General features: G+C 40.1%; 5 protein-coding genes across 5 annotated transcripts; 4 read left to right on the top strand and 1 right to left on the bottom strand.

Annotated features, from left to right (window-relative positions):
- Positions 1 to 856: 856 nt before the first annotated feature.
- On the top strand, positions 857 to 11,707 carry LOC134813155 (uncharacterized). The gene is made up of 15 exons (XM_063820841.1): positions 857 to 877; positions 1,023 to 1,156; positions 1,277 to 1,464; positions 1,601 to 1,713; positions 1,838 to 2,003; positions 2,130 to 2,233; positions 2,373 to 2,620; positions 2,767 to 2,927; positions 3,413 to 7,419; positions 8,324 to 8,413; positions 8,901 to 9,044; positions 9,159 to 9,296; positions 9,494 to 9,661; positions 9,891 to 10,010; positions 10,219 to 11,707. Exons 1-15 carry the CDS (start codon positions 857 to 859, stop codon positions 11,392 to 11,394), a joined length of 6,978 nt encoding a protein of 2,325 aa, XP_063676911.1. The 3' UTR covers positions 11,395 to 11,707.
- A 62-nt stretch (positions 11,708 to 11,769) lies between these two features.
- Positions 11,770 to 12,795, bottom strand: LOC134812640 (uncharacterized). Its single transcript, XM_063820128.1, has 3 exons — positions 12,736 to 12,795; positions 12,060 to 12,497; positions 11,770 to 11,949 (listed from the first exon to the last, which is right to left on the bottom strand). The coding sequence occupies exons 2-3, from the start codon at positions 12,483 to 12,485 to the stop codon at positions 11,803 to 11,805; spliced, it is 573 nt and encodes a 190-aa protein (XP_063676198.1). The 5' UTR covers positions 12,486 to 12,497; positions 12,736 to 12,795; the 3' UTR covers positions 11,770 to 11,802.
- A 4,485-nt stretch (positions 12,796 to 17,280) lies between these two features.
- Positions 17,281 to 20,482, top strand: LOC134813033 (protein Optix-like). The gene is made up of 4 exons (XM_063820701.1): positions 17,281 to 18,040; positions 18,293 to 18,420; positions 18,861 to 18,994; positions 19,647 to 20,482. Exons 1-4 carry the CDS (start codon positions 17,333 to 17,335, stop codon positions 19,808 to 19,810), a joined length of 1,134 nt encoding a protein of 377 aa, XP_063676771.1. The 5' UTR covers positions 17,281 to 17,332; the 3' UTR covers positions 19,811 to 20,482.
- Positions 20,483 to 22,411: 1,929 nt separating this feature from the next.
- LOC134813556 (tubulin alpha-1A chain-like) lies at positions 22,412 to 25,393 on the top strand. The gene is made up of 6 exons (XM_063821385.1): positions 22,412 to 22,519; positions 22,687 to 22,909; positions 23,812 to 23,960; positions 24,100 to 24,410; positions 24,551 to 24,767; positions 24,884 to 25,393. The coding sequence occupies exons 1-6, from the start codon at positions 22,517 to 22,519 to the stop codon at positions 25,334 to 25,336; spliced, it is 1,356 nt and encodes a 451-aa protein (XP_063677455.1). The 5' UTR covers positions 22,412 to 22,516; the 3' UTR covers positions 25,337 to 25,393.
- A 369-nt stretch (positions 25,394 to 25,762) lies between these two features.
- LOC134813558 (tubulin alpha chain) lies at positions 25,763 to 27,665 on the top strand. The gene is made up of 4 exons (XM_063821386.1): positions 25,763 to 25,905; positions 26,056 to 26,366; positions 26,576 to 26,792; positions 26,954 to 27,665. Exons 2-4 carry the CDS (start codon positions 26,287 to 26,289, stop codon positions 27,404 to 27,406), a joined length of 750 nt encoding a protein of 249 aa, XP_063677456.1. The 5' UTR covers positions 25,763 to 25,905; positions 26,056 to 26,286; the 3' UTR covers positions 27,407 to 27,665.
- The last annotated feature ends 324 nt before the right edge of the window (positions 27,666 to 27,989 follow it).

Raw genomic sequence — 27,989 nt, 5'->3', positions numbered from 1 at the left:
GGGCCCGATCTCTCACTCTCTCTCCCTTGCTGTATCCGTCTGGTAATAAGTAAATTTGAATTGTAAACATCACTGTTGAGTGTCGTGTTACTGGTGTTACGTTGTGTCTTGATGAAGCTACCTTTCTTCTGCTCTCACCATGATTGATCGTGGTAACAGGCGGGGCATTTTAAAAACCCGGTCTACCCCCGATTGCTTGCCCGAGTTGGAAATACCAGATGTGAGTGTATGATTTAGACTGATTTTTGTTTAGCATCTCGATCGTTATTTGTTCGTTCTCGGTTCTTCCTTTTACAAGGTTACAAGTTCATGTTTATTTACAGCTCCAAGATGAGTTGATTATTATGTGACTATGGTTATCATCTGGTTCCCAATTAACATAATCACTTCACTGCTTCACAGGTTGAACCAGGTTACACGTTTAACCCTCTCCGTATGCCGTCTTCAAAGAACTCTTCAAAGAACAAGATATCCTTTTCTCCGGAGCCCCCAGCTAAACTAGCTCGCTCTATGTCTGCAAGGTCTCCCCCCATCAATACCAGATCTCCCTCTCCCACCAAGTAAATTTCCAGGCGCAATTTTGTCGTTGCCATTTGTCCGTAGTTTAACATTTGAAATAGATACCTGATCCAAATCCACCAATTTAGCTTCCTTAAATATTCACCTTCACGTTTTGGCTGACATTCTTGTTTCTTAGACAGGACACAAAACCTGGGTTGGTACGATCTGCAAAAGGAAACAGCTTCATGAAGATGATCAAAAAGGCTAAGGCAAGTAACAAGCACTCAAGCACTGTAACTTCAACTGTCAATGCATCGATATAACCAAATTTATAAGCGATAAAGTTGTAACCTGAATGCAACATCTCAATTTCAAAGTAACAAAATAGCTCGAATCATAGCATAGTTCAATGAAATTAATAACCTGTGCAATTAAATCACTCTCTCTACTGTTCACGGGACGGTGGGTCTGTCAACAGGCACATTTCGTTACATAGCTGGTGAATTAACTCGTACCTCTAGGGAACCAAGAAAGGATCAGCTAGTCCTTCCCACTCCCTGCCCACATCACCAGCTGCCTCCAAGAAATCTAGTCCTACTAAAGAACCGCCCCTGTCTCCGGGATCTGTCAATACTTCCCCAAAGAGAGGCCTGCCGTTAGTTGTTCTACATTTTATTTAACTTTGCTTAGACCTTAATTTACTGGGAGTTGCTAGAAATTTGTATTTGTTCTGTATATCTTTGTAGTGAAGTATCTCTAAAACCCTCCCCTACAGATCAGGTGAACAGAATCTGATCCGTATCTGGGCGGATCAGATAGACGGAGGTGTCGAGGGTTACAAAGGTTTCCTGATCTCACCAGATACCACTGCTAGAGAACTCCTGGTCACTGTTCACAGCAAACTTAATCTTCCTGGGACTGATAAGGACTTTTTCCTCTGCGCTAAATTCTTTCAATCCTCTAGTATGTTTAATGTTACATTTTTGTGAACTTGAGAATGAATAATTGACTTCAGTTTGATTGTTTAAAATCTATTTTACCATGCTATTTTCTATAAACTTCATCGGGACGTCACCTCAAACGGGATATATTATTCCAGTATCAGATCGACCCCTAATGGATACAGATAGACCTCTTTTTCTCCACGAGGATTGGGATGCCAATGAAAATTACAGATTTGAAGTCAGACAGAAACCGAAAGCTATTATGATGGTGGGATAACTGTTTTAGGACTTAATACAAGAATTTGTGGCCTACACTATTCAAAATTTACTTTGCCAGTTAACTAAGATAGATCCAAAATAAAATTATGTTAGTAAACATTTTGTTTGACCAGGTATTTGGGGACGAGCAGCTGCACTTCTCCAAAAACCCCTTCAGAAGAGGAGCTGCTGAAGTTGCTGAAGATGCCACCACCGCCAGAATAATATCTGAACTTGTCAACAAATACCAGTTAGATCCTTGCCAGAGATATCATCTGATGGAACGGCGTCCTAACTTCGGTTTGTTTGATAAAATACTGAAAGTTGAAAACTCTAGATTTGTCACCTATCTAATAGTAATACAAGAATGTACTGAATTTTTCGTTTTTATGGTTTATTCACAAGTTTCATAAGTCAAAACCTTAGATCGAGTACTGAGAAGTACGGACTGTCCCGTTTTACTACAGAGAAAGTGGCTACCATTCGAAGATGTCAAATTCGTTCTAGGTCTCTCACCTTCGACTCCTGAGGTGAACTTTCAATCTTAACACAATTGGTTATCCGAGCTCTGGTCCTAAAAATTATATTCATATTTAATTGGTCTAATATATATTGGTCTAATAAAGTTTTGAAACATCTTAAATTAAGCTAAAGATCACCTTATTTCAGTCATTTGGTCAGCTAGCGGCTCCCAGCCAATTCTCCTCAAAAGTGTCCAGCTCAGGAATGCAGGAATCCAACACAGATTTCACAACCGTCACACCATTTAGCAGTGTGGTTTCCCAACAACAACAGAACAGATTCCCATTCGAACCCTCCAGCTCTTCAATAGGAACAATAGAAACACTGGGTCCTGGCGAGGTTCCTGATTTCGAGTCAGCTGACCTGTTCAACTATTCTGATGCCACCTCTCCGAGGTTCGGTTGTTTGTCCATGTGGCTCATCGTACTATTTTTATTTGGTTTTGTAACTAATTTACTGTTATGTGAATCACTTGATCCAATTGTTGAATCTTTGAAATGGAGCTGTTACACAACTGGCATTTAAATATTTCCAATTCCAGATCGTTGGAAATTCCAGAAGAATTCCCGTTGCTTGAAGAAGACCTGTCGGGACATCTTGAGTTGGGTAATCAGGAAATAGACTCCAGACAACAGAAGATAAGCTCAGGGTTTGAGGAGATGCAGAATAGATGGCTGGGATTGCAACATCCTCCTGAATTCCGTAAGTCGTGGACCTCTCCATGAAATATCGTTATTCAACCCCCCTTATTTAAATATTTAATTTCAAGCGGGGGTGTGCTTCGAATTGTTGCCATGGTTACCGCTTATGATATTAACATAATTATGCCGCATCTAATTAAACCGATCCATTGTTGTATCGATTTCTTTTGATTACGTATGTCACTGAAAACCTACATTATAATGTAGGTTTTCAGTGACTGAAGGAATTTCGTCGATATATCGACGAAATTCCTTCAGTCGAAAATTCTACCGAAATTTGTATGGAATTTAGCGTTCTATAAATAAATTTGCACTTTAATAACTCTATACAAGAGGCACACAAATTCTTGATAAAATTTAAGAGTTTATCAAAATGGCCAGTATTTCACTGATCAAAATTCCCACTGGTTCCTTCAGTCTTCTCCAAGGTATGTCTTCTAAAAGTATCATATGAACTGTTTGAAGTCTAATTATATCTTTCCTCAGGTTTTATCAAAAGGTCCTCCTCGGGAGACATTGAAGGAATAGAAGAGCACTTGTTCGCAGATCTGCACGCTGATCTACTTGCTCACGGATCCCCTCCCGCTCTAGATGCCAACAGTTTCGTTCACAGCGAGTTTCTAGACAGTTCCGGTACCCCAATAAACCAATCCTACACCAACTCAGACTTCTACACCCCTTCACCGAGACACAATAAAATGGACCAGGAGTCTCCCGAGTCAAGTTACTCAACAGACTACGACAAGCCCGCTCTAAATATTACTAGTCAGTCCTTCCGGATGAGTTTCGGGACCTCTAACGGCAGTGACGGTGAATCGGATCCTGAGCTGTTCATTACAGCTAAGAGTGCGTTAGAACAGAGCTCATGTTGTTCAGATAGCGGGGTGAACGTGAGCGATGGAAGTAGCTACCGTCCTGCTGATCACGAGAGTTTTGAGGAGCAAGACGAGGATCTCACCATCCCCGTCTTCAACATCACCTCCCCAACCACAGACCTAGAACATTCTATCAGGGGCAGCTCCGAAAACGAGAGACAGCCTCCTTCAGGATCGGAGTGCAGCACTCCCAGGAAACTGTCTGTGGCTAGCCATGGTAATCCTCTTCATGAGATGAGTTGGGATAACTTTGACATCGGTAGAAACGACTTTGAGACTGATGAGGAGTATGATAAATATTTGACTCATGTAAAAGCTCAAGCGGAGTTGAAACACAAAAATGTGGAACTGATTGGTGACTATAGTGCTGTTTCTGACAGCGAAACTGTTGAGATCAATAACGACCATTCTATTAATAATACTGCCGACAGTCAAGATATAACGATTCTCCAAGATTCCATGTCTGCCCACAACGAAATGTCCGATAAGGATAATGTTTACGACACTTCAGTGGAGGACTCAGACATCAGCTTCCCTACTGAAGCCGATTTTCCAACAGATATAAGTTTCCCAGCTGATCAGATTGAAACAGATATAAGTTTCCCAGCCGATCAGATTGAAACAGATATAAGTTTCCCAGCTGATCAGATAGAAGATGACATGAAATCACCCAGAGAAGATGATATGAAATCACCCGAGGCTGATGGACTACCCATGACTGAAAGTCTAGCTCTTCTCGCTGAAACTAAAAAGTTGTACAGTGCTTTAGAGGAAAAAACAAGTTTACTGGAGGAAAAGTATTTTAGTCCTGAAAAGATGAAGTGCGCTCTCAGTGACCCTATGGGTTCTTTTGTCCTTGAAGAACAAGACGAGCCCTATCATGAACAGAAAGAACATTCTGTTAGCGATGACCGACCTGTTTATGAACTACAACAACAGTTTGTTGAAGAACTGCAGCAGCAATTTGTGGATGAACTGCGAAAACCGGTTGACGATGGACAACAGAAACAGTTTTCTAATGATATAGCCAAGCCAGATGAGAGTGACCTCTCTGAAGGGGTGTCAGAACAAAAAGCCGGGTTGATATCTAGATCAATAGAATTTTTTGAACAATGTGCCCAGTCGTCATCCACTGATTCGTCTCCTACTAAACCCAATGAGAGGCTGATGAAAGGAACCCCTCCCAAGACCCCCAGTAAAGCTCAGAAACTAAAGAAAACTCGTCGGCCCTCCAGACCGAGATCGACTGATGATACCTCTTCTCAAGCCTCAGATAGATCTTTGAAACGTGATCCTCTCATTCAATCTTCTAGTATTGATGAGGATTGTGTTGATATTCCTGAAGTTATTGCTGGAACTTTGGCCCCAGCTGCTAAACGTCCGAAAAGTCCACCTAAACTGCTACCAAAACCAAAAAGTCCTAGTGTTAAGTCTAAGTCCCCGATTGAAAGCGGAAATGATAGTATGGATTGTAAAGTGGCTGTGGATGGAGATCCAACAGTACCGAGCCCAGACTTTTCGAATGAGGGTCTGACAAAACAAAGGTTAGACGCTATTGTCCCCTGCAAAATAACGCGGAGACCCCATCATAAATCAGGAACTTCGCTATCTCAGCCTTCCATCGAGACTGGTACCACGGAAATTTCTAGAACAACAGCATCCACAAATTCTACTGCCATTCTACGCGAGTCTGTCGACAATCTCAGATTTGAAATTGACGAACTTGTCAATGACTGCGGGGAGAGTTTTGCTACTTCGTTAGATACAGACAGGCATTGTTTTAGCGATTCAACGTACAATCAGAGCCTGCAAAACAACTCTAACGTTTATGATGACACTCTTGTCAGTGATTCCGATGAAATTATCTCGTCTGAATCAGATTTCTCCAACCCAGTTATTCTCGATGAATACTGCTCAGATCCTGAAGCAGCAGCATGTGAGCTGGAGGAGTTGTTCCAATCCTATCTGCCTGGTCCACCTGAGAATAGGGGGACTGTGGGAATAGAGGTGACTTATCACTCGGACAAATCCGATTCTGAGGATATACATTATGAAGAATGTGAAATAAGTGAGTCTCCTTTCGATGAAAACACTCATGTTATTGAACCAGAAGAAGTTCCTGATGTTAATTCTGTTCTCATACTATATAACTCCAATGTTCAGGAACATCCTCATCTTCAGAATCATGTTATTGAGGTAGCTTCTACACTCAGTGACACCGAATCTATGTCACTCCAGCTTGTAGAATGTCTCTCTATCACATCAGTTGACGAAGTGATTCCCGTCATTGAAACGACTGAAGTGATACAAGTCGACTGCCTCCAAACAGATGTGTTATCTGACTGCCAGAGTGTCTCCTCGGCATCTAAGTATATGGTGGATGAGGGTGAAGCTGTCATGTCTGACGTGGAGTCGGTTCCTGACTGGCTTGCATCAGACACAGAAGAGTTTACAGATATCCTTAGTCAACATATGAGTAGTCCTCTTGGGGTACAAGTTGACACAGGTGCTGGCTCTTCTTTGATTTGTTTAAATGGTGATGAGGGTTCAGCTGATAATGAACAGGATTCTACGGACTACATAGACGTCTCAGATCCTTTTGATAACACGTTTGTCATTGAAGAGTTGTCTCTTAGTGCACTGAGTGAAACCAAACCAGAGCCAAAATCAGACCAGATGAAACATTCTGAGGTCACCACCTGTGAGGAAGATTCTTGGTCACCATCTGAATCAAGCGAGTCTATCCGCAAACCACTGGTTCGTAAACCAAGTATAGTTGACGATCTCATGGACCGATACCTAAGTCCCCCTGGAGATCTTGATTTGAAATTAGGGATAAAGGAGCACGTTCCCGGATGTGAAAACTTTCCTGAGGACCAGGAGCCAGAAGAGATAGACACAGTGGCTAATGACGAACCAATACTTCAACAAAGTCAAGAGAATAAGCTGATTGAAGAGTTCTCGCAAACTGGCGATGTGGAAATTAAACTTAATAGACCAAATCGTGCTGATTCGGATGATATGGATTCTTTCTACGACGATGACTTCCATGATGACCCTTCGGAAACAGTAGGACATGGTGACACGAGATATCCTAATTTGCCTTCAGTTGAAATAGAAAGTGAAAGTGATTATCATGGTGATATCAATATTCGATACAATTCACTCGACATTGTCCAGCATCCGTGCTGTCCTTCAACTGAACCTGAGACAGAAACAGACACTGGAGACTTTCACACTCCTCAGCCAACCGAACATGAAACCGAAAGTGATTCCGAAAGTGAACTTGATTCCCCAGATCCCAGATACAGATCACCACATGCCAGGCCCGACAACTCTTACGGTGCTGCTTATGATGACTTAGAAACCTCAGAATCAGAAACCTCCGAATCTGAAGTTTCCGAGTACGAGACTTTAAATGGAAACTACCGACATCTGTGTTCTAGACTTGATAAGTTGAGGACCACCTTCAAGAAGGATAAGTTTAACAGGATCCTGGATCTGGAGCAAGATGAAGCTACTGGGTTGACATTATACGAGATAAAACTCCCGTGTATTACCGAGGAGGATGATTGTGAGGAGTTACCCTCCGATCAGATCAACAAAATGATGCCTCATGTAAGTATTTTAAACCCCCACTTGTTTGTTCAAACTTTCATGATCAAGCTAGCGTGGTCAAGCTTTTCTTTGATAGCCGAGGACAAGCACAGCTAGGATATGTTCACCCCTGAAACTCAATACATATAATAAAATAGAACCATTAGTTCCTTTGAATGACCTGTTCATGAGCATTGAACCATGCATTGTTAACTAATATGTGCAGCCCAGAGAAGTGATAATATAATGACTGAATCTTTTCTTCCACTTCGTATTATGTTTCCACTATTACCTCTCTCTTTTTTATAAATCACATTGTGACATGCCACCCGGATTCAATAATTTTACCTCCTGGGTCACATTCCTAACAGTAACGGTTGTCTAGAGCCCCGTTACTGGATTGATGTCTTAAAGGGATCCTTGGCGATCAGAATATGAAATTTTGACTTCGTTGGGGTTATACTAGTAGAATGAGGGGATTGTTTATCAATATCAGCCTAATTTTCATGGTCTCTGGTTTAAGTTTCCAGCATAAAGAAGTAGAGTAAGTCTCAAATGGCAGAAAAGGGTCGGGTAAAGTTCCCTTAAAATTAGATTCCCGAGGAGCATCCACGGGTGGCATTTCTGTAGCGTTGCTATGAGGACTAGAGCTATAATTTGTTGAGAACTCTTATTTCACACTCAACCCCCCTCCTTACATCCCTGCAATGGCAACCGACCAAAAGGTTATTTCGTCTATTGATCATATTTCTTTTCGTGTAACAGTTTCTATTAACGGTTTTTGTTTGACAATATGACATCTTCTACCAATCGAGCCTCCTCAGCCACACTTGAGATCAGATCTCCTCGGTCGCCACGGTCTCCACGTGGCTCCAGCCGTTCAGTTGATGTTGACATTGTGGTTAAAGTTCCCTCTTCCCCACAGGCCGACTTGAAACGTCAGTACAAAAACTTGCTGACTGAAATAGAGGAGACCAAACCGAAGCTCCGGCAACTCGAAGTCTTGCAGTCTGAGGTTGGTACATATCTTGGTATAATGAGTGTAGTTAGTGATAGGTATTACTGCTGACGTAATACAGCAAGTTATGGCTGCTAGTGTTGGCAAATTGTAGGAGGGGTGAGTTGGCGATATTGTTGCGGAAATTAGGTATAAGGTACCTGGTTATTGGGTTATCTATCGATTGTATTTCGTATATAAACTGCTGATAAAGCTGCTCTTAAACTACTGTACAGTGTACAGTCCACAATTTTATCTTTCCTCCGGTTTGTTGAATTTTACTGTTAATCATGAAAGATCTGGAAGTTGATTCTTATTGCAATTGCCATGCGGTGGGGTTGAAAATCATTTCAGAAGCAGCTGAAGTAGGTGTAAAATTGTATATTACCGAATTTGTCCCTTTTATATTTTGTTCTATTCGGTGCTTAATAGAAAATAATACCCACATTTCAGTTTCTTTTCATATTCTATAATATTTTATTCATGCAAACTATGTAAATTTCAGTTGACGTCTATGCAAAAAGCGTACCATGATCTGAAGGAGCAAGCACTTCGCATGAGTATAGAACAAGATGCCCAGAAATCTCAAATTGATGAGGAGATCAAGAAGCTCAAGAACTCAAATCAAGATCTCATCAAAAAGAACAAGGTAACTCTTTACTGTAGTATCTAAAAGGAGAACTAAATATTTGGTGACTTAACTAACAATAATAATTTATTTTTCTACTGAATAGTCAAGTTGATGAAACTCATCTCATTCCAGGACAGTAAAGCTGAAGCTGTGGTGTCTACCATTATGGAGCTAGAGAAGTTGTACAGCAACAGAATCATGGCACTGGAGAAGGCTCTGGAACAGAAGGATGATATGGTCAAGGACCTGGAGGAACAGAATAGGAACATGGTACGATTACAGACAAATTGTTGGCTGGCTGATATTATATGTTCGCCGGGAACCTTATCTTTTTTATTATATTATCTTTCATTTGAGCTACTTCTATTTCCAACATAAATCGGAAGAAACAATAAAACATCTCCGCTATTCCAACAAAAAGTTCAATCGTTAAGTCAGAGGGAAACTAAAATTGTGTGTGTTTCCAGATGACTCAGTTGAACGTCACCAGACGACAGTCAGTGCAGCTGGAAACAGCCAACACTCTCCTTCACAAGAGGAACGAGGTGCTGGTGGTCGAGAAACAGGACGGGGAGATCAATCCTGCTGACTATTTCGACTCTGATAATGAGCGACTTGCTCTTCTAGCCAAACAAGTACTGTTTTTAATTCTTTGTCCGGTAAATTGGAGGTGGTTGCACTGTGTGCCTTCGTGTTGACTGTTACTGTTAACTGTTCGTTAACCCAGGCTCCCGTGTCTTCTTGGAACTTGGATGGCTGTTCGTGATATCATCAAATGTTTAACATTAAATGATAATCATGATCACAGTCAGCTGTAGAAGGACAGGTTAAGTTACATTTCTTGCTAACTAACTCTTTGGTCAGTGTGACGCACTACAACAAACCGTGTCATCTTTGGAGGGGACCCTTTTGTTGAGAGTAAAGGAGCTGAACGAGACGTACGAGGATCTGGATACCATGAGATCAGATCTTAGAATAGCTGAGGTGAGGGTTTGACATCTGTTTTGTGTGTTTAATATTGTTGTTGTTTTGCCTAGCTGTTGGAGGTATTTTGACTGTTTGATAATTAAATATCACCCAGCTGGTAGCGATATGATTTCTTAGAAACTCAGGTTATATAACCATTTGAAACTCATAATAATATTCGGCTGTATTATTTTCGAGGGAAATATTTTACAGTTCATTTGTCTAGGTGGCGAGAATCGAAGCAGAGGCACAGTTGGATGTCAACAAACGTGAGGTTTCAAGACTCCACAACGTCAACGAAGAGTTTGCCGAGGAAATAAAACAGAAGATTGCTGAGAATGGTAAACTGGAACAAGAAAACCGGCACCTGATCGAGAACATCGAGTCTCTACAATTGGAGTACGATGATTGCAAGGCTAGGGTTGGAAGACTGGAGAACGCATTACTCGCCCAAGAAAAGGCACTTGAAGCTATCAAAAACTCGGAGAAATCAGCTAAAACGGAGCTGACAAGCCTTGAGAAGGATCTAGAAGTAGCTAACCAGAACCAAAGGAAAAAAGAGGACGAAGTGAGAAAGTTAAAGAAAGAGGTCGACAAAGCAAAGAAAGGAAGCAGCATGTACAACCTTTGTAACGTTCTCAAACCCGGTGAGACCCTGGAGCTGGTGTCTGTGGACCTCCCTGCGGTGACTCAGCAGATACCCAGAGGTATTTATTTTAAACAAGGACAACACGGTGTGTACGTAGACAAGGTAGACGTTAACAGCTCTGCTGGGAAGACTCACCGACTAGCTGGTGGAGACAGAGTTGTGGAGATCAATCTGAACGACGTCTCCAATGGGTCCTTTGAAGCAGTGAGTAAAGACATGGATTCTCCACGAGCTATGCAGCTTGTTGTTGCAAGAGTAGCTCCTGATGTTAGAGTGGAGAGTAAGTTGAGAGCAGAGGCTCTAAAGGATCAGATCAAGGGTCTAGTGATGGATCTGGATAAAACTGCTAAACACTGCCAGGAGTTACAGGGTGATGCTGCTGATCTCAAGGACGAACTGGCTAATGTAAAAGCAAAACAGAAGAGCGAGATAAGCTCACTCAGCAACCAGAAGACGGCTGAAGAAATGCAGAACCTCAAAGCGTTGCTAGCCCAAAAGGAGCAGTACTTGAAGACCCTAGAGACAACAGTAAGATCGAAGAACGAGCTGCTTGTAACAATGGAGATGGACCACCATCGTACACCCAGATCAACACCTAACTCCTCGCTTCACCAGAGCACTAGCTTCAGTCCTGGACTCAGCAGCACCACTAGAGAACCCAGAACCTCTACATCCGGCAAACCTAACGGCAATGTTTCCAACCCAAAAGACGAGTCTACTGTTTCAGAACTTGTTAACAGATATGGTAACTGAGAACTTTGACAATTGTAAGCTTACCATTGGGACTGAGCTGTCATTAATATTTTTTAGATATTTGAATTCTAATCAAGGATACTTGATATCGTTTTGCAGGTCATGCGAATGATTTGAACCTTGAAGGTATAAAACATTTCGCTGAATTTTAACTCATTAAATTGTTATCTATGTAGAATTAGAAGTTTTAAGCAAACTGTTACAATTCCCTTACAAGACAAATAAAATGACGTCCAGACTACAGAGTGTAAATATAATATGAAATATATTACTAATTGTATGATAACAGTGTATGATATTCACTTAATTTCAGATTTCTGAGTTTCATTTTATGTATCTCTATTCTTTAAAGCCATCTCAGTACTTAAGTAAGATTCATCTAACGGTTGGTCAAGTCTAATAGAATAATTAATAGCAGCCTAGTCCCCAAAAAGCCTGATTTGTAAGGAGTAGTACAAGGATAACAAAGATATAGGTCGGTGTTTTTTGGGGCGCAGAGCTTTTCTTGATGGTATCTTCAAGAGGTGATGTTGGGTTTTCTCCTCTACAATTGATCTGTAAAGCAGTTCGCGTTAAGGAGTTAGGAAAAACTGCACAAAAACTCAATATCTTGATGCTCTGGCTCACAATATGTTCTTTCCACTATGTTAATTCTTAAAACTCACCTCTTTGACTTGGCACCTCTGTTTACTGCTGAACAGGCCTCTGAGACACACTTCAACTCTCATCACATCACACTCTCCTAACGTGACGTTCACATGGTGTGACCACATGTTCTCATCCTCTGGAATGTAAACATAAGATGTGCTGCCTCCCCATTTCTTGCTCCTGTAGTCGTGTGTCGTGATGGTCGCTATCACCACACCAGTCGAGCCTTTCATTGTGATATCCAGTGATGACGTCATGTTATCTGGTGACGTCACGTTATCTGATGACGTCATGTTTCCGTCAAGTGATGTGTTGCTGTAATTCTTTGGAAGTATGAGGGTGAAATTGAAAAGCATGTCAGAGGAGAATAAGTTCTTGTAAACATTAGACTTGTACTCCTTGTTGAATGATACCTTTGTAGTGACTCCTCCTGGCTTTTTCATCTCTGCCACCACCTAAAAAGATGGTCTTAGTCCCAAATTTTGAACATATTATGATCATGTTGATCCAAACTTAAATATAAACACGTCTAAATTGGTACTGTTAACCTTTCCACAATTGTTAAGGCGCTTTAATCGTGATAATTCTGAACCACCCATAAAAAGAAAGTTTATACTTCCGAAGATTTGATCATTTTGATCTGATAAATTATATTTTCCATAACCCAGCTGATGAGTATAAAAGTGTGGTAACCTGTCGTGCAGTGTCGTTTCTATACACACTGTCAGTCCAATGTGAGTTAGCATGTGACACATGCTCTGCCCGATCAAACACAGCACTGTACCACTTCTCACTTTGGTACACAAACTCTGAAAATAGGGTTACCAGGGTTACACCCGCCGGTATCTGACAGGATTATCAGGGTTACCGGGGTTATCAGAGCAGCAGGAAGACTCTGTAGGCCGGCACAGTGGACCTGGCTGTCTGCTCTGCACTTCACAGTGATCCCTGTCACAAAACTAGAGTCACTGTCATGCACCCTAGCTGATTATATAATACGTCTTTGGGCAAGGTGATTACGTGGCCTGTAATTGTATATGGGGGGGGGGGAGGGGGAGCCGGTGGGTTTTTGACTAGGTATGTCATAACCACAACTTAGTTTTTAACTCTGTTCAAAAAATATGTTCAATAGAGTTGAAAAATTACCTATTACCTATTGGCTGGATAGTGGACAGCTCTTTTCTATTTCTTGGACAATTTTATCGCAATCACTACGACATAAGTGATAAGTCGATACTTTACAAATGTTCAAACAACTTTACCAGATAAAAAATCAAATTTAAATTTCATATTGATTCCCAAATCTCTCAACATTTTGAAGATGACCTCAAAATTTACCCATTGGCCATGGCTACATTAGTAAAACTATGATCAGTTTTAGCATTACTTTCTACCGACCAAACGATCAAAAATTTCGTTCATTGCAACCCCCCTTTAACTAGACAGCATTATCTACCTCTCGTCCCTCTTTTAGAGCAATTATACCAATCTATCCACTCCATACTCTACTATCTACTTTTCCCACTATCATCTCACTATTCTGTCAACACAGATGTAGCTGTAGTTGGGCGGGAGAGAGTAGGAACTGGGAGAGCCCTTGTTTCCCACCACGTGTTCTGCTTCCTACCCACTTCCCACAATGACAGCACATTGTACAATGATAACGACCTTTAATAACTCGATCTAGAATCCAGCTCCGCCCTTATAACCTGTAGTTATGAGTTGACGCTGACAGTTCTCCACGGTGAAGCTAACTGCCGAGCTAATCGAATCTCCCCTGGTCTCCACTCCCCCATTCTCCGTTAACTTGGACCAGCCCAGCTTGTGAACGTTCCACTCTGTGTCACTGAGGTTATGTCATGTGAGGAGAGAGAAAAGAGCTTAGTCTGATCCGTCGTGAATGTTGTGTCACGGGGTGAGTCACGTGTCACGACAGCTAGTAGTAATTTAGTTTAGTGCTATTTAATGCCTCTATAAGGTCATGGTATGCCAGGAGGAGATCCTCAACAGATGACTAAATAAGTTGATGTTCTGAATTGCAGTGAGTCTGGTGAGACAGGTAGTTGCGGTGAGCCATGATTTAGGGTGTGAACAAACATAAACCCATATTCTAGAATTGTTCTAAAAATTTTGTAAGGCTTTAAATTGCAGTTGAGTAGATTTAATGCAGCAAGTTGGGCCTGTAATTGAAATCTAATGTCCTATCTGAAGATTGGGTTGGGATGGGTCCAGGAGCCTGGTTTGTAATTGACCTTATTAGACTAATTACCTGTTAAGTGGTGCATTGTATTTGAGTTGAGAGGTATCCTCTGCACCGAAGTACCAGCCAGGTTTAATGCCGCCCACTGTTGGTAGAATTGACCAGAACTGAGAAATTTAAAATAAATTATAATAATGTATAATTAGAATTAACATATGTTAGAATTGTACTAGAAAGGGTTGTAAATCTGAGTGACGGTTCTAAGAATTCTGCAAATTAGCAGGTTTATTGGGCAATTCAAGATCGGTAGAAATGTATTGTAATAAGTTTACTTTTAGAAAAAACGAATAGAATAAAACGATCAGACTTCAACATTAACAGCAATGATCTGGACATGGCAAGATTACTTGTTTTACATTTTACATAAAGACCACTGTTCAGTTGATTAAAGATTCTACAATGAAAATACTCAGTGCCTCACTAAAAACATCATATCTCCAGTAATGACAACATTTTACAACCTCAATAGAAAAGAGAGAAGCTGGATTATTGTCAGTTATAGCCCTAAGAGTCTTCTCCAGAACCACAGTATCCAGGACAACCCCCGTCTTCAAATCCAGGTAGCTCACCCTAAACCTGTACAATATTTCAGTATTTGTTGTTGTGAGTAATTCTAACTATTTCCAGCACATCTACGTAACTATAAACGCTATTCTAAGAATGTAGTAATTGCTCCGGATCTAATTTACAGTCTGTTGACAGGGTGATCCTTTGCCGACTGAACTAACGACAAGTCACCATGACGATATACCCGTGACAAGACTCTCACGGTAACCATGTTAAAGGAGTACTGTTGCCATGGTAACCAGTACCTGGCTTGTTGTATCTCCCCGTCTATCTTTACCGCCCGGAAACTGTTCCGTGAACCTGGCCGGATGACGTCTACTGAGCAGGAAACTGTCCCTTTTCCCCCTTCAAATGGTAAGTACACTTAATTCTTGGTTTGAAATTTGAAGTTAAAGAGAACGCAATGAAATCGGTACAAATGAAATGAAATGATAAAGATATCAACTATTGGAAGGGTATAGAGTATAGATGTAATAAAAGTATTACCATTAGAGTCCGGACACTGATCCTTGCCCAACACTACTTCTTTTTTAACATCAAAACAGGTTCTAATGAGCCTGAAATACGGCGTAAAATCAAATCTCATTTCATCTGATATCCTATATGCCGATATTTCATCTGATATCCTGAATCTTAACCACGCTGGCATTTACATCGACCTCCTATTTATACCACACATCTAGTTAAATTATAGTCCTGTTATTCATATCATTTCTGAGTAGATATTAGTATCTGTTGACTAACCCCTGGGGGCAAAGTGGTTTGTAGTTGTTGGATCCACACCCACACTCGCAGTCTCCCTCACTCAGCCACGTTTCACTAAATTTGTAGCTCGACTTGTACTCGTATATTTGGTCCACATCCTCCAACTGAGTTTTTAATAAGCCTAAGATGACTAGAATTGCGACGGAAACTAACTTTCAACGAGATATTATTTTTCTTATTAAAATGATGAGTTATACTATTACTCTGATCTTAACTTAATAATTTGAATAGCCTTTAACTGTTAGAAGTGTATTTGAATATTATATGGATCGAACTTATTCCGAACTCTTTACCTTGATGGTGATTAATAGTGGACCAGGAAGGATTTCATTTGGTCGTATTTCTACGCTTGAATTGTGAACTTCCAGGCAGAGAACTTGGTTAAGCCTAATGTTCGTGAAGAGGTGAAATCCACTGTACTGAGACGAGCTGGATATCTTAGGGGACGCGTTGTTAGGTACGCGGTGTTAGGTAAGTTGTTAGGGGAGGTACGCGTTGTTAGGGGAGGTACGCGTTGTTAGGGGAGGTACGCGTTGTTAGATTAAGAATATTAATGGACCATTTTTAGAGAATCCTTAAATTTCTAATGGAATACCAGAGGAAATTATACCTGTGAGCAGTAGAGATTTTTAAAGGGGTTGGCAAATGTTGATGTGATGTGAAAAATCAATAACAGGGCAAATTGCTTCATCGTGATGATTAAATTTTTACAAGCTCACGAACTGATTGAACAACGTGTGGAATGCCAATCATCTATCTGAGATTTTGTGAGGTATTTTCTGCGTGGAAATGATCGTAATCAGATTATCGGCAAATTTAGGTATAGATAATTAAGATTTATTCGCCGTTTTCAATTAATTATAATTTGTCTCGAGGAAGTTATTGAAGTGTTAATGTAAGCATCGATCTCACATAAAATAGATATCATGTGGGCCGGTGATTATCCCAGGATTTAAAAAAGTTCCCACCATAGCAAATTGAAATAACACTAAACATAGCGTTATTATTCAAATCGTAATTTTGACCAAGCCCTTTAGTTCCAATAATTGTTTACAAAGTTATATAATGTTTAGCAGTAAATTAACAAAATAAGGACGTCAACTCCTGAGAAAACACTGGTCCCGGGGGCAGGTGTACATTTCACTGTCCTTACAATATGCGACTTTTTAATTAGAGGACCAATGTTTGGAATTTTACCAGACTTACTGGAGCGTAAAAGACACTCCCTTTAGCCTAGATTTCCATTTCTCACTTGAAAGTCGCCATAGTTTACATTTGGCTAAGTTCCACAGATTTGCCTTGCGATTAATTATTTTTTCTCACGGAACACATAATGTCGGAATCTTTTTGGCCCTCCTGTGACAAGCCTCAACATTTATTAAACCAATTAATTGACAGTGACGTTGAAGTTAGTATTTCAGCCCTGCTTACTAATCATCTACTCAACCCCAAAAACTTATCTAAATCTGATCACGAGACACCGGAGCCATGTGCGGCAGTGTTGCTGCTGAGAAAAATTATCAGGACCAGGCCCGGTTGTCTGCCTTGAGAACTGTGGTCACGTGCTGCGCGTCACATGGTGTTGTGATCACGTGACCTTTGCCGTTAATCAGTTTATAAACATTAGCCGTTAGGGCGTCACACTCTACTCGCTCGTATTCATTCTACTACCTGCTTGCTTTGATTCCTTTTGTCGATATGAGTGTTGTGTCAAGCTATTTCTCGCTTCCAAAGTTCGAGATGCCCGATCCGGGTATCCTAAGTTGTGATTCTCGTGGTCCTATTATGGGTGGCATCAGTTACCAAGCTGAAGTTTCCTCCAGCTGTTCCTTTCCTGTTCCTTTTACTCCCAAAATCGAACCTGCTCCTTCTCCAGAAATACTACAATATCAAACCTCCCCCAATAGTTCACAGTTAGGGTCGGGTACTCTGTACAGCACTACTCCACCCTACCCTCCCTCCCAGACCTACTCTCCAGATCCTACCCCGTCCTACCTCAACTCCCAGTCTCCCTACCACCCTGCCGACCTGTCTCCAGAACAATCCTACACACAATCCCCTCCTCGCACAGTCTCTCCTCTCAACTATCCTACTCTATCCTACCCTCCCGCAGACCACCCCTCTCCCTACCTCACTCACCCATCCTACACCTTCTCCAGAGCGGAGACTACACGGATGTACCCCACTGACCAGTGCAAGGCGCCAACTGATGTGGCTCCCTGGAAATCAGAAGTACAGTACCCAGTGGGAGGGTTGGTGGGTAGGATTGGTGGGCTGATGGAGGCGGGAGATATGGATAAGCTGGTGGAGTTGGTGTGGTCACTTCCTCCTCCTTCTCCCCTGGATGATGAGACTATATTTAGAGCTCATGTTTACGTGGCTTACTATACCAGGCAGTACCTTCAGGTAGATAATATGTGGTCGTAATATCGCTCAGTGATTTTATATCTTCCCACGTTCAGATTCATGGAAAGAAATGTTTATCTACTCAGTAGGTGTTAAACGTAAAGATAAGGTTAACTCGGATGAAGTAAAAATTTTCCAATCACATTCCGCATATTGATATTTGAACATAAGACCGTTTTGTTCCCTTATTTTTTATTATTAAACTTTACACAAATCTGAAGTAGTTGTCTTTAACCCACCCTTTAATTTCAGTTTTTCTGTTTAATGCAGTCGCGGATGTTCAGTCACTGTCACCATGGTGATTTGCAAGCTATGTGGCTCCAGGCTCACTACAATGACGCTGAACGGATGAGGGGCCGACCACTTACTGCTGTGGACAGGTAACCTGATTTTTTGGTCTTTAGGACCTTGAGTAGATATTGAATTGAAGGAGGTCTTTATTTTATATAGAGTTGATGTACTAATTGATTGCCAATTTCACCTTTTGGCCTGATATTTGACGAAAATTAAGGCCATTAAGAAAATGGTGTTTCGGGAATTTGGGTTAGTGGAATCCAAGCCTATGAAATTTGACGCTTTCTTGATCATATAGGGTACAATCTGTTAAGTTGTCAATCAAGAACAGAAAATTGATTGGCTAGTAAAATTAACATGTAAAAGATAGCTACTAGCAAACCAATTTGGCCGTATCGTCGTTTCTGATGAATCCATTTCCAACTTGGCGCCTTGGTTAATGGATTGAATGAATGACGAATGTTCTCCCCTGTATCAGTGAAATGTTAGAACCTTATATTGCTCTTTTACCTGACTCTCATTTCAGGTACAGACTACGAAAGAAATTTCCGTTTCCTCCAACGATTTGGGACGGAGACAACACATCTTATTGCTTTAAAGACAGGTCCAGATCCTATCTAGTTGATTTCTACATGACCAACAAGTACCCTACCCCAGCAGGTTAGTTATTTTATTTGATTCATATTTATATGATTCATCCCCATTTTACGTGTAGGACTAAGATGTGGTTGAAATATTTTGATTTGAGCTTGCGACTCAACACCGTCACGACAAGTTTACTGATCTTAAGTTTACTAATCTCTATCTACTGCTTATTTACGATGTGGGCTTTAATTTGCGTTCGTTTACCAAATTGTTTATGGTTACTTAAGTTGACATGTGCAATATGCGACAAAAATGTTCACTATGCTATGATTCCTTTCTGTATTCTCGCCGATCATTTCAAAAAAGTTAAGGATAGAAAATTAGCCTCGCCAAAAATGGTGAAAATGATGAGAATTGTTTCGACATCGATGATAAATATTTTTAATTAGCGGTCAAGACGTAAACATATTTAGACGTTACCTCAGTTACAATGTAACACTGGATTTTAACCAAATAAAAGTTGTTTATGTTCATGGATACTCATACTACTATTATATATTAGATAGCCTTTTATTAATTAAAACAGTTACTAGTGCCTGGAATTTCCCTGTCAATTTTTGCATGGCATCAATTTTATTTGTTATTGTTATCGTCGCCGATGGCATGAATATTTGGTAACTGTATGTAATCAATTTTAGCCATATGAATAACTTTCATCTTTCTGCAGAGAAGAAAGAGATATCGAGTAGATCCGGTCTGAGTGTGACTCAAGTGAGCAACTGGTTTAAGAACCGGAGACAAAGGGACAGGATGACGCAGAAGCAGGTGGTACTGGCTGGAAAACCGGATAACGGGTACACCTTGTCACATGACATCATACACACCAGATAGACTTTCAGGATGGTCATGACTCTTAAGACTCCTAACTACCCCTTACCTTTCATCATCAGTTAAATTGGAATTTTGATGGAAGTAAGACTGCTATCAAATCAGATTTTTTAACTAATTGAACTGCTGATTAAATCGTATTCAGAAATTTATGAAGGGGCGTAAATAAAGAAAATTATATTAACCTAATCAGTCGATCTGATTTTTACCTTATTATGTCGGCCTTAAATTTGACTGAATAAGGTCCGTGAGAATAAATAAGAGCTGATAATTTTATTAAGTTGAAGTTTATTTTCGTATAATATTGATGTAAACTCCGCGTTTTAACGAACCAATAACTGAACAACTACTGGCCTAAAAAATTTATATTTGGTTTGATCTTTTTCCAAAATAAAATTGTTCAATGCGACGATTTCAATTAGTTCAACTTAGAGTTAGAGTTTCTTCTCAGATATTATCGTCCTTTTAGTTATCATTTCGAATCTAGACTACATTTAGATATTTTTAAGTGGTCGATAAGACTCTTGTTAGGGGTTATATAAAAACGTAGATTTGAGAAAGACTAAGAAGAAAAATTTGATATTATTTATAGTTATATGCCTTTGAATTGGAATTATTTATTTATTATTGTCGACTGTCGTATTTAAGTGCTTAACTTTATTTGTAAATTGATATAAAAACAGCATTCTGACTTATCCTTGCAGAAATTTTAACTTAGTCATGCGCTAGAGAACTGGCTTTGATTCACCAGTCACCTGGTGCGCCCTTAGAATTTTGACTTTGAGCGCGTTCCTCTGTCTCATGTCTGCTCCCTCCTTGTCTGGGGATCTCAGACTACAAGTTTTATTTATAAACTTTTTATAAACGTAGAAGATATGCAATATGGCGGGAAAAAACTGGCTCACTCCAGAAGCTGTCTATAACTTTAAGTTTAACACTCATTCTTAAAGTTAAACGTATCCATACCATGGGGGAAACACTAAAATGGGCCCATCCCAGTCTAATTATACTTATAGGTTAGGTTATATTAGGGTTAGGGTTAGGGTTAGGCAATCAAAGTAGCGAGTGTTATTTGAAGTCAAGATGGGATAGACAATAGATCGACATGGGCTCGCTATATAATTATATTATATGGACTAGCAGTAGCCCGGCGCGCACTACTTTGTAGCACTTGCCTCGGGCCATAACATTTGCCTCGGACTAACACAACATTTTGAGAAGAAAGCGGCGCGAGCCACTTTTGACTTTGAAGAAATTTAGACAAGTAACATCCTTCAAATATTACAGCAATTCGCTTAACGCAACGATTGATACTCGTCAATGAGTCCAACTCGTCGATGAGCCCATTTCAGCGGCCAGCGCGCGTCTTGCCCTTGGTAGATTATAAACAATAAACCTACATACAACAATTTGCCGGGATAAGGGATTAACTATTTTACGTTGTGACTTACATATTGTCTGCTTATGGCTTACCTATTGATTACTGGGCGGCGCTCAGCCTGTCATTCCACCAAATCTTTTCTATCACGTCGTGACCCCCGTTGTCGGTTCACTATAGAGTTTCTACGATACAGGGGAGCCGCGCACTTACCTGAGGACCCCAGGCTATTATGTTCATTAACATAAAGATTTGGCGGAATGACAGGCTGAGCGCGGCCCAGTAACCGCGCACACGTGCGTGTCGGGTTATACTTGTCATACGTTGTATGACCCTCCGCGCACGAGTGCGCGGCTTCCCCTGTATCGTCAGGACGATAAAGTGAAACGACCGTGGGGGTCGCAACGTGATACAAGGTCATACAACGTATGACAACGAATCTCTATGGACATTATCATTATACTTATAGCCTAGGGTCATCAGCAATCAAGTAAACTTGTTCGTTGACTCGTCTAAATTTCTAAAAACGTAGAACCAGTTTAACATGGCAAACCTCACTTTGTTTTAGTTTTACAAGTACAACTCATAAACTCATTTGCAGTTTAGTTCAGGGACCTAAATTGTGGACAACTTACGTAGGCCAATGTGGTATCATGGTTGCGATATTCATTCGTGGAGGTTTGTTGATCACAAATACAAATTTAAAATGGTGGCACGACAATTAAATTATTAATATTAATAATAAATAATCAATTTATGTGCGTATTCCAACGTTTTACAAAGCAATGCATATGTATTGTGCTGTGGCATTTAAAATGTTGTTTTTTATACAACCCAGCTTACTAATTTATTGCTTGCGTATAATAACTTTTAAAACTATAACATATAAGTGAAAAGCTCGAAAATGGAAAAGAGCGGCGCGCGCCGCATTGGAATTGGCGTCTTAAATAAAAAATTTTAACGTGTGTGGTGTGGAGAATAACTAAATAACAGTTTAATAATAACTATTAATATTAATACTAATCATTTATGATTTATGATTAAGCTTTTTATGTTTTTGCTATACCGCTGCATTTTGAAAATTTCGAATTGATATTAATAAATATAATCGATAAACCGTGATCGCGAAAATTTTCATAATAATGGATGTTCGCGCCGCGCATAATTGATTTGAATTGCGCGTCTATAAAACGTGTAAAAACTGCCGCGACTTTGATAAATTTGATGAAGGAGTGACTCTCAGCTCGCACGCGAAACAAGTTGGCGATCACTTTTATTAAATCATATCTATTTCGTTGCTCGTATCTCTTTGACGAAAACCCTTTTCAATTATGGTAAGAATTCAAGATTTCTTGAAATTTTCTAAATCGTCTCTTTTCTTTCAAAACATTATTTGATCAATCGAAAAACTAAAAGAACTTTTAATAACATTTCATTTTTAAAATATGCATGCAATTGTGTGTGATATTGTCGACCTCTCCGTTAAAACAATAATTTTCAGAGAGAGTGTATCTCTATTCACGTCGGACAAGCCGGAGTCCAAATCGGTAATGCATGCTGGGAACTGTACTGCCTGGAGCACGGTATCCAGCCTGACGGTCAGATGCCCTCTGACAAGACCATTGGAGGTGGAGATGACTCCTTCAATACTTTCTTCAGTGAAACTGGAGCTGGAAAACACGTTCCTAGAGCAGTGTTCGTCGATCTTGAGCCAACTGTAGTTGGTAAGTAATTTGTTTTTAATTACAACTTATTTCGATCTTCAATTAAACAAATGTTATATTGAAAAGTGAAACTTTAGTATAGAGTTACTAAAACCTTGATTTACAAAGTTTTGATTTCAAGAGAGCATCAGAATTCAAATAAGGAAGTATCTTATCATATTAAATTTAATACAGCACGGTGTTTTAATCATTTACATTTTTGCGTAAAATTTAAGTAACCAAAGGCAAAAATTTACAAAAATGCCGTATAACTTTGTTTCGGACGGTCAAATAAATTAAATCTTTATACATTTAAAACTATTATTTGGGCTTATTATTCGCCTTTAAAATTTTGTATCGATTTAAAACTGCTCGGTAGTTGTAAATAAATCGAAAAAATCAACTAATCTAAAAAACGTGCTATTGAATCGTAATCTTTTCGCCAATTCAACTTTTAAAATCTTTTTGAAATCAATAGTGTTGATTGGAAAAGCGTAAATTGGAAAGTAAACATATCAGTAACCGAACGGGATTTGGCCGAGATGACTCAATTTTGGCTTGGATTAGCCGTTTTAGGAATTTGGGATATTTGGTTGAGTTTTTCAAGGATTTGTTATAATTGTTAAAATTCAAGCAAGCAAGTAATACAATAATATTTAATCACTGCTATAGCTATGTGCAGACTATAGTTGTATAGACTACAAAAATTGACTCTATATTTCTAGCTATAATTTTTGACCACGGTACTTGAGGAGATAGCTGATATGAAGAGTGTACCAAGTCACTTTTTGACGCAAGTGCAAACTGGCCTTTTTCAATTGGATTTGCGAGCGATTTCATAGCCATTTCATGGCGTCGTCTCTCAGTCTACGTTTGGTTGCGCGTTTGTTATTTTGTTTGCTCACTTGTCCTCACTTTTTCAGACGAAGTGAGGACTGGTACCTACAGACAACTGTTCCATCCTGAGCAGCTGATCACTGGTAAAGAGGATGCCGCTAACAACTATGCCAGAGGTCACTACACCATTGGAAAAGAAATCATCGATCTTGTTCTCGATAGGATTAGGAAACTGGTACGTTAGCAATTTTCTACCTTCTACGGAATTCGCCTTAAAATCATAGTTTTTGTCAGTATTGATTGACACTGCTGCACTATCACTAATATAGGAAGCTCTGAAATCTGTTCATAACTGAACTCGTACACAAATTCAGGCTGATCAGTGCACTGGTCTTCAAGGCTTCCTGATTTTCCACTCTTTCGGCGGAGGCACTGGTTCTGGATTAACGTCTCTCCTCTGCGAAAGGCTATCTGTAGATTACGGAAAGAAATCTAAACTGGAATTCTCCATCTACCCCTCTCCCCAAATATCGACTGCTGTGGTTGAGCCGTATAACTCTATTCTGACCACTCATACCACACTGGAGCACTCTGATTGTGCCTTCATGGTAGACAATGAGGCTATCTACGACATCTGCCGAAGAAACCTTGACATCGAGAGGCCAACCTACACTAACTTGAACAGGTTTGTCATTTCAGTTTTGAATTTTGAGGCAAGACCTTTATTGAAATATTATTAATTAAAAAGAATACAACTACAAGTTATGCAACAGAGGCAGTGTAGCTAATTTATCATCGGAAACTGAAACTAAACGTTATTTTCAGGCTGATTGGACAGATCGTGTCGTCCATTACTGCTTCTCTTCGATTCGATGGTGCCCTGAATGTTGATCTAACTGAGTTCCAGACCAACTTGGTGCCCTACCCCAGGATTCACTTCCCTTTGGTAACTTATGCTCCAGTCATCTCTGCTGAGAAAGCCTACCACGAGCAGCTCTCTGTTGCTGAGATCACAAACGCTTGCTTCGAGCCAGCCAACCAGGTAATTTAATCGCCTTCTGTTGACTTAATGATGAACTAAAAATTAATTCTAATCCTTTTATGTCAAATAATCTGTATTTTTTATCCTTCTCTCCTTTAATCAATTATTTTCTTCAGATGGTGAAATGCGATCCAAGACACGGCAAATACATGGCTTGTTGCATGTTGTACAGAGGAGATGTCGTTCCCAAGGATGTGAACGCTGCTATCGCCACCATCAAGACAAAAAGAACCATCCAATTCGTCGACTGGTGTCCCACCGGATTCAAAGTTGGCATCAACTACCAACCCCCCACCGTTGTTCCTGGAGGTGACTTGGCTAAGGTCCAGAGAGCAGTTTGCATGTTGTCCAACACCACTGCAATTGCCGAGGCCTGGGCTCGTCTGGATCATAAGTTTGATCTGATGTACGCCAAGAGAGCCTTCGTCCACTGGTACGTAGGAGAAGGTATGGAAGAGGGTGAGTTCTCTGAGGCAAGAGAGGATCTGGCTGCTCTGGAGAAGGATTACGAAGAGGTTGGAGTTGACTCTGTTGAAGGTGGAGAGGAAGAAGATGGCGAGGAGTACTAAGGACTGGATCAATTGCTGTACTAAAATATTTTCGGAAATAAAACGTTTATAGAAAAATTGTGTTTTATTTTGTCAACATCACCCAGAAATTATGGTGATATTTAATACAACAAATTTGATAATACAAGAAAACCGCGTTATTTGAACTTAATTAATTATACCTGAACAAATTAACTTAAAATTTATTTTTTTAAAAACACTAATTACATTACATGTGTGAAGTTAAAACATCAACAAATTTATAAGAACTGTTAAAAAAACAACAAATATTACGACTGATATCAACAGTTTGACGCGTTCATAATAAATCAGAAAGTAAAATTCATGCTCCTTCATAAAATCAAGGCTACGTAAAAAATTTGCTTCCGCACACTTGTATTGAGCTATTCAAGCATGCTAATAAACGGTAAACCATTTCAGACGAAGTGAGGACTGGTACCTACAGACAACTGTTCCATCCTGAGCAGCTGATTACTGGTAAAGAGGATGCCGCTAACAACTATGCCAGAGGTCACTACACAATTGGAAAAGAAATCATCGATCTTGTTCTCGATAGGATTAGGAAACTGGTAAGTGATATGAATCCAGTTTTTGCTCTTGTAAGCTTGTAATTAGACTTAAAATTACAGTAAATGTCAGTTTTTCTTGTCACTGATACGCTACCAGCAATAAAGGAAGCACTGAAAATATTATAAAACTTACATCCTATCATGATTCAGGCTGATCAGTGCACTGGTCTTCAAGGCTTCCTGATTTTCCACTCCTTCGGTGGAGGCACTGGTTCTGGATTGACGTCTCTCCTCTGCGAAAGGCTATCTGTAGATTACGGAAAGAAATCTAAACTGGAATTCTCCATCTACCCCTCTCCCCAAATATCGACTGCTGTGGTTGAGCCGTATAACTCTATTCTGACCACTCATACCACCCTGGAGCACTCTGATTGTGCCTTCATGGTCGACAATGAGGCCATGTACGACATCTGCCGAAGAAACCTTGATATTGAGAGGCCAACCTACACCAACTTAAACAGGTTCGTAATTAAAAAAACTAATTTTGCTCAGATATTGAATGCATGCATGACTTAGAATCTTGACAAGGGTTTTGTGAATTATTATAGCAAGGAATACATTTATAACAGACTAGAGTGAGTATAGCCTGCATGGCAGTGCACCAAGGAACCTTTTCCTTTTAATGACGAGTGATATCTTGGTGGCTCAAAGAGTAAATATCATTTTTCAGGCTGATTGGACAGATCGTGTCCTCCATTACTGCTTCTCTTCGATTCGATGGTGCCCTGAATGTTGATCTAACTGAGTTCCAGACCAACTTGGTGCCCTACCCCAGGATTCACTTCCCTCTGGTAACTTATGCTCCAGTCATCTCTGCTGAGAAAGCCTACCATGAGCAGCTCTCTGTTGCTGAGATCACAAACGCTTGTTTCGAGCCAGCCAACCAAGTATGTAATTCAATTGTTTAGCAAACAAAATTTAATCACTAACTTAAGTAATCGGGCTTTTTCAATGTCGAAAAACGTTGTAGCGATAAAGCATTGCATTGTCTACATCATGTATATCATTTGATTTATATCTCATTCTTTTAAAAAACCATCTTCTTCAGATGGTGAAATGCGATCCAAGACACGGCAAATACATGGCTTGTTGCATGTTGTACAGAGGAGATGTCGTTCCCAAGGATGTGAACGCTGCTATCGCCACCATCAAGACTAAGAGAACCATCCAGTTCGTCGACTGGTGTCCCACCGGATTCAAGGTTGGCATCAACTACCAACCCCCAACCGTTGTTCCTGGAGGTGACTTGGCTAAGGTCCAGAGAGCAGTTTGCATGTTGTCCAACACCACAGCAATTGCTGAGGCCTGGGCTCGTCTGGATCATAAGTTTGATCTGATGTACGCCAAGAGAGCCTTCGTCCACTGGTACGTAGGAGAAGGTATGGAAGAGGGTGAGTTCTCTGAGGCTAGAGAGGATCTGGCTGCTCTGGAGAAGGATTACGAAGAGGTTGGAGTTGACTCTGTCGAGAGTGGAGAGGAAGAAGATGGCGAGGAGTACTAAGAAATAGATCAATTGCTGAATCAAACTAATTATCGGATAAAAAACGTTATTTGAAAAATAGTTTTTTATCTTGACAATCTTTACCACCTTATCGGTTATAATTCACATGGTTCGAACTGTGCACGTTATCGTTATGCACGCTTTTCTTTCGCCAGAAATATCTTTTTGACAAAAGAGTCACCAGTCATACCCATTTTAGCAAAGCGCCGACGGAATAGATTATAGATCATAACCAGTTTTATCGTTAATTGATGTTTAACTTGGTCTTTTATTTTAGTCAACCATATGATTAGGAAGATTAAAATTGACATGATCGTCACATAGATATTGCCACTGAACGGCCCAAGATTATTATTGCATTTACTGTCTAAAACGGCACAATATTAATATGCTTTATAATTATAACTGATCGCCATAACCCCTCTCAGTGTTGGGCTAGTTTGCGTAAGTGTTAACTGGCAGCTAATTGTTAATGTTAACTTGTTACTGTAACGCAAGATGTCAATCCCGCATCAAATATAGAACGAATCGCAGAATCAGATTCACAGGATTAAATGCAAATATGCAAGATTGGACTGTCGAG

Source organism: Bolinopsis microptera, chromosome 3, assembly GCF_026151205.1.
Source record: "Bolinopsis microptera isolate Bmic1 chromosome 3, MBARI_Bmic_1.0, whole genome shotgun sequence".
NCBI classification, from domain to species: Eukaryota; Metazoa; Ctenophora; class Tentaculata; order Lobata; family Bolinopsidae; genus Bolinopsis; species Bolinopsis microptera.
The sequence above is the reverse complement of the archived record's forward strand: the minus strand, read 5'-3'. Positions and strand labels throughout refer to the sequence as shown.